Below are 12889 nucleotides of genomic sequence, written 5' to 3'. Positions count from 1 at the left end.
TGGAGGCTTTTCAGGCTGGGGGGGTGGGGGGTCTGTGAGAGAGAAACTCCCTCTGGAGGGAACACAGGTTTTAACCCTTGCAGACCATTTACATGCACAAAAACCTGTATAACACACTAGAGAAAAGGGAAACCCCCCGTAAGGACAATAGGCATCCTTCATTTTTTGGATGATCATATTTGAATAAGTAAAAATCAATGTAAATCAACACACCGATGTAATCTTTTTCACACAAAGATTCAAACACCAGGAGATGTTTAATTAGTTTACTTTCAAATAAAAACATGAGAAAATAGGGTTCAGGTTGAAAAATACCCAAGTTACCCTTTAGACAATCTGAATAAAACACTATGACACAGCCTTCAACATGTGAAAGCTAATACAAGTTCTGCTCAGTAACTAAATCATTGTCAGTCTTTATTTTTATGTAAAAGGGCAAAGAAAAAGATAAATAGTCCTGGGTAAAGATGCGGACCATGAGCGCCTCTGGTTCAAGTCATTCCCAGTCACTCTCCTCCCTTGGGTTCCTGTTATCTCTCCACTGTAAACTCCAACAATAGGCATTCCGTTTTTAGAGAAATGTCCCTGTGGCAATAGTGCACCTTCATCCTTCACTTGATCCTGATCTCGAAGCAGAGGCAGTTGCAGGACTCACACTCTGGGGGCTGACAGGTGCAGGCGCAGTCCCAACATGCACACTGTGGGAAAACATATTAGACACAGGAGATCACAGTAAGATAAATATAAAAGCTCCCAACGGTAAGCTTTTGGCCAAGGAGCACCAAAGTAGAAAGTAGCAAGTGTGTGAGAGTCAGTTTGCCCTTTTAGGACTCTAGCAACAGAGTCTATAAACTCCTTAAGTGAATGTGAGCATGATTATGACTAGTGTTAATATTAAACCAATTTTTCACAAGCCACATATATAAAACACTGTAATAGAATAAAGAATTGAAAAAAGACCATTATAGGACTATTACAAAACTATGAACCAATGCATGCCTCTAATGCTCTGGAAACTAGTCTGAGTATTCAAATAGCCAAAATCATAAATTTGCATGAAGGGGGCCTTACAATCTGTCATAGTTATACTGTGTGCTGTGTGTGGAGGGGACTTACAGAAGGAGAAGGGCAGGAAACAGCCCGACATGAGCGCAGGGTTGGCAGGCGACAGTCACACATTTCCGCTAAACTTCTACACTGCGCACATATGGAAATCTCCGGACAGCAGTCACAGCACTTTGAAGAGCACCGGTCCTTTGAGAGAGGAAAACCATCATCACTTTCCACACTCTGCACAGATAACAGGGATTTATTTTTATTTACCTTTATTTAACCAGGATAGGTTTCATTGAGATTAAAGATATCTTTTTCAATAATTAATAGCTGTGTGTTAGGAGTCAGGTGTGTCTGGTGCTGCATGTTTCAAGCACCAGAGGGAGCCAAAGACAAACTTTGTTTAACAGAGTCCACTTAAATATAAATGTTCCTCTACAGCCGTGCATCTACCTTTAGTGCAGGTTAAAGTACACAACACACAGAAACTGCAGTAAGGGTAACAGTGCACCAACCTTGAGGCAGTATCGGATCCACAGCCCGATCCCCAGGACGATCATGTAGAGACTCAGAGTGATCATCAGCACAGCAGGCAGAGGGATGGAGAGCTCCCATAAAGGCAGCACCTAAGGAACAGGACCAATGGAATATATAAGGACATGTCACTGAGCAGAGATTAGTGTATATAACTAAATCAGTGTTTATTCTTACTGGCATCGTCTCTTTCTGAGAAGACATCTTTAACTGTCACAAGGCTCACATCTCTGGGGAATCTGGCAGGAGAAGAACAACAACAGATACATGTATGTTGACTTTCAGATAATCTACTTATTCTTTATGTGAAATATCTCAAGAAAATGCAAGTACCGTCATGTTCTCTACTGTATTGCAATTGTATACACAACATACAGTATGTGTAACAACTGTAGTTTCATTTCAGATATATATTTTGGTAAACGTACATGTGATGAGCTCATAAAATACCATCAGCTTAAATGAGCTTTACCTGTAACAACCTTTGACAGTCTATGGTAACAACATTAAAATGCTGGTCCCAGTAATAATAATCTGAAGTATTATGCAATAGTAATATATGCACAATCAGTACTTTTACTTTTAATATGTTAAGGACATTTAGCTAATTATACTTTTGCTCTTTTACCTGAGTCATTATAGTCAAAACAAAATACTTATCCATGTAAACATGCATAAGTAAAGTTAACTGCAGTAGCTGTAAAAAGGACACAGGTATCAATATATTGGTATTAGGGATGGTCCGTTTGATGCTCCATGGTTGTGTTAAATGCTCGTGAAAGAAAGAAAATACATAAATTGTAGGTTTTATAAAACTGTAGCTAACAAAGAATAACGTTGTACAAAAAGCATCAGCTAACAATGCTAATGGGCTAATATCTCACCGTTCTGAAGGGTCCGCTACTTTCATAAACACTCCTTGTGTAATAAATATAAACACTGGTGTATTTGAAGTAAAGTCACATCACCATGTTTTATACATTTATATAAAAGTGTAAAAAGAAGGATTTGGGCCCCTACATGTGAAAACAAACGGGATACGCTTCAGCGGAAGCTGCTGCGTTACCATGGAGTCATAAGGGTCCCAAGGAGGTACAAACTACTCCAAATCGCGAAGGGGAAATATATTTATATATTTATACAAATATATTTTGTATAAAAACATTTATATCAAAGAATATCAAACAGTAAGGGCATTTGAAAAAAATTAGACATAAAACATCTAAATAGACAATAACAAAGGGTTAGAAAAACGGTGGGATTACATTTTTTCAATTATTAATGAAATTTCTACTAGATTTCATCTTTTCTCTTTTCTGTGTGGATATTTTTAGATGAATAGAACGTAAGGTTGAATTTTTTAAATATATAAAATACATTTTCAAATAGTGTATAACATAATGTAATAGATTTAGATCAACAATATTTTCAGAAGGGACATAACAGTTTGTATTTATTATTTTAGTTACTATAAGTTGTTTTTGCAATGTTTCAAAAACATTAAAAATTAACATATTTTTCTTCTTTAAAAAATTAATTAATTAATTTATTAATTTAATTCACTATGGCAACTAGTATGGCAAATCTTATCTTCCAGGATTAACTGACACCATATTACACTTAAAACATCTATTTATGATAATTATTATCACAAATGGCAACCATATTAAAAATGACAATTATCTGGTTCAAATTTCCAGAGTAATTATTTGTTTTTAACAAATGAAAAAAGGGGAAATATTGATGTTTGTGTGGTGTTGGTAATTGTCCTGACGATATGATTACGTCACTTTTCCAGTAAAAGTTGAGAAACGTTCGGGCGTGGCTGAATGCGCCGTCTCAGCCGTACGTAATCTACGTAGTGACGTTAGTTTCGGGGAGGGGCTATAAAGCCTTGTTTTTCAGTGTAACTGACTGAAAGAGCTCCATTTTGTGAGAGCTGTCGAAGCAGAGCCTGCACCGTCCCCGTCAACAGGAGACACCTATAAGCGACCAATAAGTCACAGTTAGCCGACGAACCGCTCGTTTACCAAGTTATTATCCGAAAGGAAAGCAAATCTTATCGTATGTCCGATATCCAGAACCTCCAAACTTTTGGTAAGTGGCTTATTTTATCAAACTGAACCGGCCGACATTAAGATGGGGGAAGGGCGAGAGCTAGCGGAGCTAGCGGTCCGATCTGCCTCACTCCGAGGTTTTAATTGCATTGTAAATGGATTTGACTATTTATTAAAGTTATTGTTCCTCAAACCAATCGGTTTGAGATAAATAATTGAAGCCAGATATATTTAATTCTGCCGCTTCAACTGTATTCCTGGCTAATAGATCCGACTAGCCGGCCATTTGCTAAAACTGCCGCCATTAGGCCTACATTTTGCTACGTTAGCTTATTCTTCAGTGTGTTCACGTTGCGACGGAAATATTTTGATGTGGGTTAATTTCAACTAAACATGTATTTACTTTGTTTACATATTTCTTGTTAGACCTTTTAAATTTACGCAGCGAAAATTCAAGTTGTCGTGTCACGATTGTGGTTTTCATGCACAATCCGGTCTGCTGGCTAGCCATGGCTGCCAGGCTTTAGTAAGCAGTATATTTAGCTCGGTACGTCTGCGCACTTCTTCATCCGAAATATGCCCCCCCCCTAAGTACTCTGCCAGATGTCAACACAAAGAAAAGTGATAGCTTTTATTGTAGTGTATAGAACAATATATAATTGTCACTTTTTAGTGGATATGCATGACCTGTGTATTACATTTATGAGGTTTCTTGAGCTGAATATGTGACGTTATTTTTCTTAACGACTTATGTCATTGTTTACCTCACCAGACCCCTTTGCTGATGCAACTAAGGGTGATGACCGCCTCCCAGCCGGGACAGAGGACTATATCCACATAAGAATCCAACAGCGGAACGGCAGGAAGACCCTCACTACTGTCCAGGGCATTGGCTCCCGCTATGACAAGAAGAAGCTAGTCAAGGCCTTCAAGAAGGTACGTTGAAACAAAATAATAATTGTCTTTTATCTAGCAAATGCTTCAAGATGGGTTTTTTTCAGTCCTTTTAACCTCTTGGATTTTCTTTTTGACCTCATCAGAAATTTGCGTGCAATGGGACAGTGATTGAGCACCCAGAGTATGGTGAAGTGATCCAGCTTCAGGGAGACCAGCGCAAGAATATCTGCCAGTTCCTTATTGAGGTAAGCCGTGTTATTATGCTACACATGATCGTTTATTATGAGTGTTAAGGTGCATCCGTATTGTCAAAGCGCATTTCCTTTTTTGATCTCATATTTCTTCTTTACAGATTGACCTGGCCAAGGAGGAGCAGCTCAAAGTCCACGGCTTTTAGGAGCTGCTAGCAGCCCTCTCCCCTTCTGTTCTAGAAGGCCATTAAACCTCCCCCCTCTTATGTGCTGCTGTTGCTCTTCCTCCCCCCTCTCTCCCCTCTCTGCAACCCCACCAGCTCCTATTAGCTAACACGTGAATTACCTCTGACAAACATGGGATTCTGTAACACCAACGCCCCCTTACACCACCAGGGGGCAGACTCGCTCTCACAAAGACAAACCACTGCAGCTCCACACAACATCAGGGATGAGTGGTGATGACCCTCCCACACACTTCCTCCTTCCTTTTCCCCCTGTTTTTTGTTGATTTCCTTTTTTAATTTCCCCTTTTTAGGTTGTGTGCCACGACATGGAGGCACCGTTTCATGTAACTTTTTTGTTTTGTACTTCAAGGTGTTTCAATAAAACGTTGAGTCTCCACATGTTGGAGTGGTGTCATTGGGAATGGGGCCTGTGTTTGTACAGGATGGTTGTAGACTTTTAACTATTCACTGCTGCAGTGGCTTCTCTAAGATGAGCTGCAGTGGGGGGGGGGGGGAATTCTGTTAAGGTGTTTGCTGCAGGAGTTTGTCTCTGTAGTTTGCCAACTTAGTGACTTCCCTCTATTCAGTCTTCAATATCCTAATGGCTCTGTCTCCATGCCCAGTTAGTTGTAAAGTATTGACATCTTCTCCACCACCACCTTTTTTTTTTAAATCATTTAATGGCACGTTTTTTTTTATTGTTTCTTTTGCTGCCAATCAAAGTATTAAAGCTAAATCAGGGGTTCATTGGTGGTCTTACTTTGACCATCGCGAGCAGTCAGTTATGTGATCAGAGCCCTCCAGAGTAGGGAGTGAAATCAAATACTAGTGATATACGGCTGTTGCTTATTACACTTGAAGTATGCTCTTTTTTTTTTAAAGTTGTAACATTGAGTTTAATTTTGGACTTACTGGTAAATGAAGTGAGTTTCCTACTCTGGCAGATGACCAGCTTTCCGGTGTGGACTATAAATGAATCTGCTACCACACCTACGGTTATGAACATTTCAATCTTTAATTTCCTACAATGCAATAATTTATAAACCTGAGTTAGTGTAAAAAAATCTAAGCCATGGCCAGGTCGCACTGTGCTGAGGGTATTGGAGAGCAAGTCTGTATTGCAAAATCCATATTTGGTTCAATAAAATGTCTGCAGTTGATGCGAATGTCCTGTTTTTTATTGTGTGGGTCTTTTCATTTGTTCTCTCTTTTTGGTGTTGACTTTTCACTCTGCAAGGTGTGTTAGGGTTTATGATAATCAAATTCAGATAACATCCCAGACCCCAAATCTTATTTGACAGACAAATTAAATATTTACAGACTTTGTATAAAAAAAACCCATGCAAGCAAGAGGGACGAATATATAGAGGCTTTATTACCGAAGGCATGGTAAAAAAGAATCACTTTGTCACAGTTATTAACTAGCAACTTAACCTATTGGTGATATACAATTAACATTGTGTTTATACTTTAAACCATTCTTTAATTATTTGCCAGCTTTATTTTATGAGATAGAATGTTTGATGCATGTCAGACAATATAGAACTGAGTGGTCAGCATTAGAATATATTGAATTACTATAATATAAACAACACAACCAAAAGCAAATTAATATCTCGTGAACATATTTATTTAACCAGTATTAATAACAACAATTTACTTGGAGTACATGTTGCTGAAAATATACTATTACTTCAGTCACCTATGATTATTTCAACAAGGATGACCAACTCTTCAACTTCTCTCATGTTTTCTTCCTAAAAACCGGCATTAATTCTGGCATCTGATTGGCTGTTATTTATGATTCAGGTGATTTAGGGAGGAAACTATTCAAATTAAACTACGTAACTTGTTCGACATCCCAATATAAACACTGCGGAGAATATCATATGACTTTACAACACCAAGATGTCACATCGTGAGTATATTTAATAAAAAACACTCATACTGACATAAGCAAGCTAGGTTACTTTTAAGTGTAGCATTTATTGTTGATATAATAACTGACCTTCAAAATAACCACAATTATTTACTGTCTATGCTGAGCTGAAACCATGTTGAGAGTATTATTATTATTACTATTATTAGAGCTTTTTCATGTGATGTCATCTTCTCAATTTTGTCCTTTTGCTTAAGAGAAAACAGTGACTTTTTTCACATATATGTACAGATGTTGGCTTCTTTAGATTTAACATGTTATTTGTATTTTAGATTGTCATACTTGCACTTTTTGTATTGCATATGTGCACAACATTTTTCCCTCCAGATATATACATTTAATAGATAACATAATAGAAAGAGATAACATTAGACAAATGTGGTAATAAACTCAGCTGTTAAAAATGTGGGCAACCTTTTTCTCCCACTAACACTAGAACTAGTAATAATATTTTTAATAACAGTTATATTATTTGACTTAAAACTATAACAATAATCAGTAGCTACACTTTAATAATAGATGTCCAATTCAGAATAAAGGTTGTGGTTTGGTGGAAACTCCTTCTTCAAAAACTCATTCAGCCCGTTTGCAACCAGGAATGGTGCTTTCTGCCTTTGGTATGGAACAATAGCCTAAATGTCAGTGTAATGGGCTGTTGATTCCCTGTCGTCATATCAAATACAGAACCAGTAACATTGTTCATGTTAGACTATAGGGAAAGAAGCATTAGAATTAGATATTGGACGATTTGGACCTTTTGGAGAGACATTGTTTTATTTCCATCAGCCTGACAGTGATGTTGGTTTTGTTTAAATTGCAAAAAGTCTTTGTCCCTATAAAAAACGAGGCCAGCTGTGTGTAACATTTCCCCCTGCAAGTGTCGAGAAACATGAAGTGGAAGAGAAATATCTAATGATAGAATGGAGTCTGTGTGCTTGTCATCATGTCCAAAAGTCCTAATTGAGCAAAAACTATAAAGAGGAGATTTAAATTCTTTACCAGGTACTTTCTCTCTGTGGACAGATCACCAGATCTAAACCAAATGATTGTGATGCGCAAGAAATATGGAACCAGTATTTTTGACTGTTATGTTCCAGTTAAGACAAAGATTAGTCGGCCTGAAATGCAAATGTATTCATGATCATGATGGTTAGCTAGCTGCACTAATGGATATAAGGAGCTATTTCAACAACAAGGAGAGTCCTCTCCTGTCAGACTGAGAGGCTCTAACTTCAGCTCAGGTGAGGTAAAGGACTCTCTGAGTGGTTGGATAGTGAACCTCAGTCTAAGTGAGCTAAGTGTTTGGATAGTGAGCTGAGTGGGTCTCAAACGGTTTGGTCACCATTTATGTAAACAAGTATTTCCAATGCAAAACATTACAATATTATTCTAGTAATACAACAATAACAGAGTAAATAAAAACAGTTTAAAAGGGGAATGATTAGTAAAATGTGTATACATTTAAAACACAAAATGCTAACTGGGTAACATAAGATAAGAAAACGTTAAAAGTAGTTTACTGCTGCTTCACTGGAGGGGGAGAGAGGAGTGAGAGAGGAGAGGCTGGCACAGATTCAGGAGTTCAGACACACTTTTACAAATATAAATGATAAACAAGTTTAAACTGTTATGATGGTGATGGTACAGGATGTTATTCGTTGTGGGCATATTCTAATTATTTTTTGATTATCAAAAAGTATAAAGTTCTGTTTCATATGGGTGTTGATACATGTATCCACAGATCTAATCTCTTCATTTGGCCCTCAAAGTGCACCAGATTGATGCATTTAACTCCAACATTTAAAAAAAAGTCTCCCTGGGGGAGCATGCCCCTGGACCCCCCTAGAGGATATAAAACAGGTTCACATGGCTAGGATACGAAATACATTTGCACACTGTTTATAGACTACAGTATGACCAAATGTTTCTGTCTGGGCATTAGATAGGTCTATCACAGAGGGTTTTAATAGTAACATTTCATATTTTTGGATACTCTATTGATACATACAGTATATATTTTCAAATGTACAATTGTCGAGCTGGGCTAAGCCCCCGATTTTACTAGATCCAAGCAATGCCCCTGCCCCTCCCTGCTTGATGCCTCTGGCCTGATTATAGCTTTTAAAATGAATACTTGGGAGACAACTTTGGATAACACTAGCTGCAACGACTTTGTGCGAGAAGAATGGGGAGGCCCCATAGACTGTATATATACAGTCTATGGGAGGCCCTCTCCACATCCAAAGTTCTATAGAAAACTTACTTCTACCATGCCAGTCTTCGAACTCGACTTATTTTGGATTTCAACTACATACCTATAAGGTTTTGTGGCTGCGTCTTTAATTATGACGCTAAAGGTCACAGTCTACAGAAACAACCTAGAAAAATAAAGTACTTCTTACTTACGTGTTCTGTGATAGTTCCTGTTGCAGTATGTTTCCAGCAACACATTTTCCCACAATGACACACAAAGACATTCACAAGGCTAACCGCACCTTAGCAGGAAGAATGTTGTGAAACTTGTGTTGCAGATTTGGGTTAGCGTTTATCATCGATAACAGCCTTGTTGTTGTTTCCTAGATAACCAGCAGTCCAGGAAGCTGCAGATTGTGTTGGTTGGGAAGACTAAAGTGGGTAAGGAGCAACAGGAAACACAATCCTCAGCAATGGCCAGTCTTTCAAGTCCCGGATGATCTTCCATCTCTGTGACACAAAAGTGCCAGATGGAAAAAGGATGGTTTAATGATCAGGAACTGGCTGTTGTTGACACTCCTGGTCTGTGGAGAAGCAACCCTGATGAAGTGATGAAGGAGATCAAGACGTGCCTTGAGTCTGACCCACGACCTGTACACCTGGTCGTGTTGCAGCCCTGCACATTCACTAAAGATGAAAAGCAAACGGTGAAAATAATCCAGGAGGCCTTCGGCACAGAGGCAGCATATTTCACCATGGCCCTGTTCACGCGAGGAGATGATCTGAGGGCAAATGGAAGGTCCGTTGAAGAGTTAATTGGTGAGAATTCAGACCTGCGTGACTTCATCAGAGAATGTCATGGGCAGTACCACGTTTTTGACAACAGAGAAAGAGATCATCCCCCTCAAGTTCAAGAGCTGCTGCACAAAATCAATTGCATGGTGCAGACAAATGGTGACGGACAAGAATCTGAAAAAGGCAAATTGTCAATTGTATTGGGAGTGACCGCTATCATAGGTATTGCCGTACTTGTTAAATACATTGCTTTTTAATGCTTTCTGTAGCTAATCCTGTAGAGCCTGCTGTCCATTGAAAGGGGACAGATTTGCCATGTCTTGTTTTGAAAGATTCAAGACCAAGGTCCTAAATTGTATCCACCCTCTGCCATGTTTGTCCTGACTTCCTTGCATACTCCAGTTTGTTTTGGTATTTTTTTTTGGTAATTATTGTACATGAACAAAATTATCTTTGTTTTTATTTTTAAAGGAAATGAATTGGACATCAACGTCACATCACGAGTCATTGGCGTAAAAGTCCAACAACTTTGGAGTTTTGGTGTCTCACAGAAGTGAAATAAATAATAAAATGTAAATAAACAAAACAAAGAAATGAAGAGCTAAACTGTCATATTATATTTATAAATCACATTGCAACTAAGTGTAGGGTGGAAGTAAGAATTTCCAAAATTGGGATCAATAAAGTAATTCTATTCTATATTGTATTTTATGTAAGTAATCATAAATAACACATTTGTGTTACACAAATTGTTTTCTTTTTAACAAAAAGGACCAATCTCAGGTTGAAAATACACCAGCATCAACACAGTCAAAACTTTGAAAATGTTTTTGCATAATGTTAAAGTCATTTTACATCTGGCTTCATTTACATTAGCCACTTACAGCATTTTCTTCTAACTCCTATCAAACAGACAGATCAGGCTATGGATGGTAAAGGTGGTAACTTTGTAATGTTCCCTAATATATATATATATTTCGTTATGACCTGGATCAAAAGGCCACAACAAAGGAGAGACACACCATGTCAATGGTTAATAAAAGATATTTATTTAATTCAAATGAACCAAATTAAAGAAGTGCGAGAGAGAGAGAGAGAGAGAGAGAGAGAGAGAGAGAGAGAGAGAGAGAGAGAGAGAGAGAGAGAGAGAGAGAGAGAGAGTGGAGCAGAGTCATTTGTCCCTGGTCCACCCTCTCTGCTCTGCACCCAGCCCAACAACACCATGGCACCTCCTGATACATCCACATATCCAGCTGCCAACAGCCAGCTTTGCCCATCCCAACTTCCCTCTACTCAGCCTGGAGAACAAGCCCCTCAAGTGGTCCTGCTGGCTGACTCAAACGGAAGGTTCCTGGACACAAAAAAGCTTTTTCCTGATAAAAAAGTGCTGTCTAAACGCTGCAGCACCACAAGCCAGACAATGAAGCTGTTAAAGAAGGAGACTCTCAGGAGCCCTCAGTACCTGGTGAAACACACGGGAACAAATGACCTGCACAGCCTCCGTAGGAACACTGCTGAGGCAGTGAGGAAAATGGCAGAGCAGGCCAGTAAAGAATTCCCTGACACCCGCATTGTGGTCTTCACCCTGCTGCCTAGGACAGACACCCCTCCTCATGTCATCCATGACATTAATATGGAGATCAGAAGAGGATGCGCCACCTTACCAAATGTCCGCCTGGCCCTCCACTCGACCATTTGCCCCTAGGACCTCCATGATGGACTCCACCTACACAGAGAGAGGGTGGGGATATTTGCAAAGACCCCCAAAGATGCGACCCTGGGACGCGGTCCTCCCACCCCCTCCTCTGCTAGAGGCTTTATAGAGCCTCCCAGACCCCTTCCTCCCCATCACTACCAGAGGAGGCGACTTTCAACCATCTCACCCCCTGCCCACCAACCCCCTTTTACAACATATGCAGAGATATGCAGCAACAGCTGCTCCTTGTCTCCCTCCCCACCTACAGCAGCAGAGCTATGCTGCAGTTGTAGCCCAGCCTGCTGCCACACTCCCTCCCCCTGCTACCTCTGAACTGGGAGACATCAGGGTGATGCTGCACACCCTGTGCACCCGACTCCTGTCAAGCTAAGACATTACATTTTTGTGTTATAAGTAGTATATAGATAGCTGTAGTTTGTTTTTAAATATTTGTCTCACTATACAGGTTCATTCTGATTGTTTGGTTTTTTTTTTTAAATGTTGTTCATTCCATATAAGCTGTTGGAATATTCAGGGACTCCACTCCTCAACCTTTGAGGTTAAGAGTGAAAGTCCAGAGTTCTTAGAATCTATCAAGGATGTTGATCGTATTATATTAACAGAAACATGATCTGCTCACTCACTGTCCTCCAGGTTATAATGAAATAATAGTGCCCTCTATAAAATCTAAAAACATACGCAAAGGCAGAACAATCGGGGGGGATCTTGGTGTGGTATCAAGGAGATCTTTGCCGTGAGATGTCAGTCGTAAAACAAGGTAAATCACACCTTTGGTTAGGTTAGATCAAACCCTGGGCATAACTGACAGGAATTTATATATATGTGGTATTTATATACCCCCAGTATATTCTCCTTATTTTGAAGAAGACATTTTTGAAACTCTCCATTCAGAAATAGCCTACTTCCAGGCCCAAGGAAGCTTCTAACTGGAGATCTGAACGGACAAACAGGAATTGAACCTGATGTCATAGACCCACAGGGCAACCACCTTGTATTTGGTGAGCCCCCCCTGTTTACCACACCAACCGTCACCCATCGGAACAACCTTGACTCTGAAATAAATTAAAGTGGCAAGGAGATAGAGCATCTCTGTCAGGCCTTAGACTTGTGCATAGTTAATGATAGGTTCAGAGGGGACTCTTCAGGGAGATTCACATACTCCTCAGCTCTAGGGTCTAGTGTACTAGACTATGCAATCACTGACATGGACCCCTCCACTATCAGTGCATTCACTGTCAGACAGCAATCCCCCCTTTCAGACCACAACCAAATAAATGTGTTCTTTA

At 39.4% G+C, this 12889-nt stretch overlaps 2 protein-coding genes across 5 annotated transcripts; one reads left to right on the top strand and one right to left on the bottom strand.

Moving 5' to 3' along the window:
• Positions 1-404: 404 nt before the first annotated feature.
• On the bottom strand, positions 405-2655 carry si:ch211-198p11.6 (uncharacterized). 4 transcript variants are annotated; one of them, XM_063903476.1, is made up of 5 exons: positions 2608-2655; positions 1765-1826; positions 1569-1679; positions 1117-1290; positions 405-698 (listed from the first exon to the last, which is right to left on the bottom strand). In XM_063903476.1, exons 2-5 carry the CDS (start codon positions 1789-1791, stop codon positions 612-614), a joined length of 399 nt encoding a protein of 132 aa, XP_063759546.1. In that variant the 5' UTR covers positions 1792-1826; positions 2608-2655; the 3' UTR covers positions 405-611. The 4 variants fall into 4 exon arrangements, with proteins under 4 accessions (XP_063759546.1, XP_063759545.1, XP_063759547.1 ...); XM_063903475.1 differs by having other exon boundaries at positions 2472-2647; XM_063903477.1 differs by having other exon boundaries at positions 1117-1254; positions 2472-2647.
• Positions 2656-3474: 819 nt separating this feature from the next.
• Positions 3475-6119, top strand: LOC134878171 (eukaryotic translation initiation factor 1b). The gene is made up of 4 exons (XM_063904033.1): positions 3475-3684; positions 4417-4580; positions 4685-4786; positions 4894-6119. Exons 1-4 carry the CDS (start codon positions 3654-3656, stop codon positions 4936-4938), a joined length of 342 nt encoding a protein of 113 aa, XP_063760103.1. The 5' UTR covers positions 3475-3653; the 3' UTR covers positions 4939-6119.
• The last annotated feature ends 6770 nt before the right edge of the window (positions 6120-12889 follow it).

The sequence above is a fragment of the Eleginops maclovinus genome, chromosome 16 (genome assembly GCF_036324505.1).
Source record: "Eleginops maclovinus isolate JMC-PN-2008 ecotype Puerto Natales chromosome 16, JC_Emac_rtc_rv5, whole genome shotgun sequence".
Classification (NCBI taxonomy): domain Eukaryota; kingdom Metazoa; phylum Chordata; class Actinopteri; order Perciformes; family Eleginopidae; genus Eleginops; species Eleginops maclovinus.
This window is presented reverse-complemented; position numbering and strand designations above follow the sequence as displayed.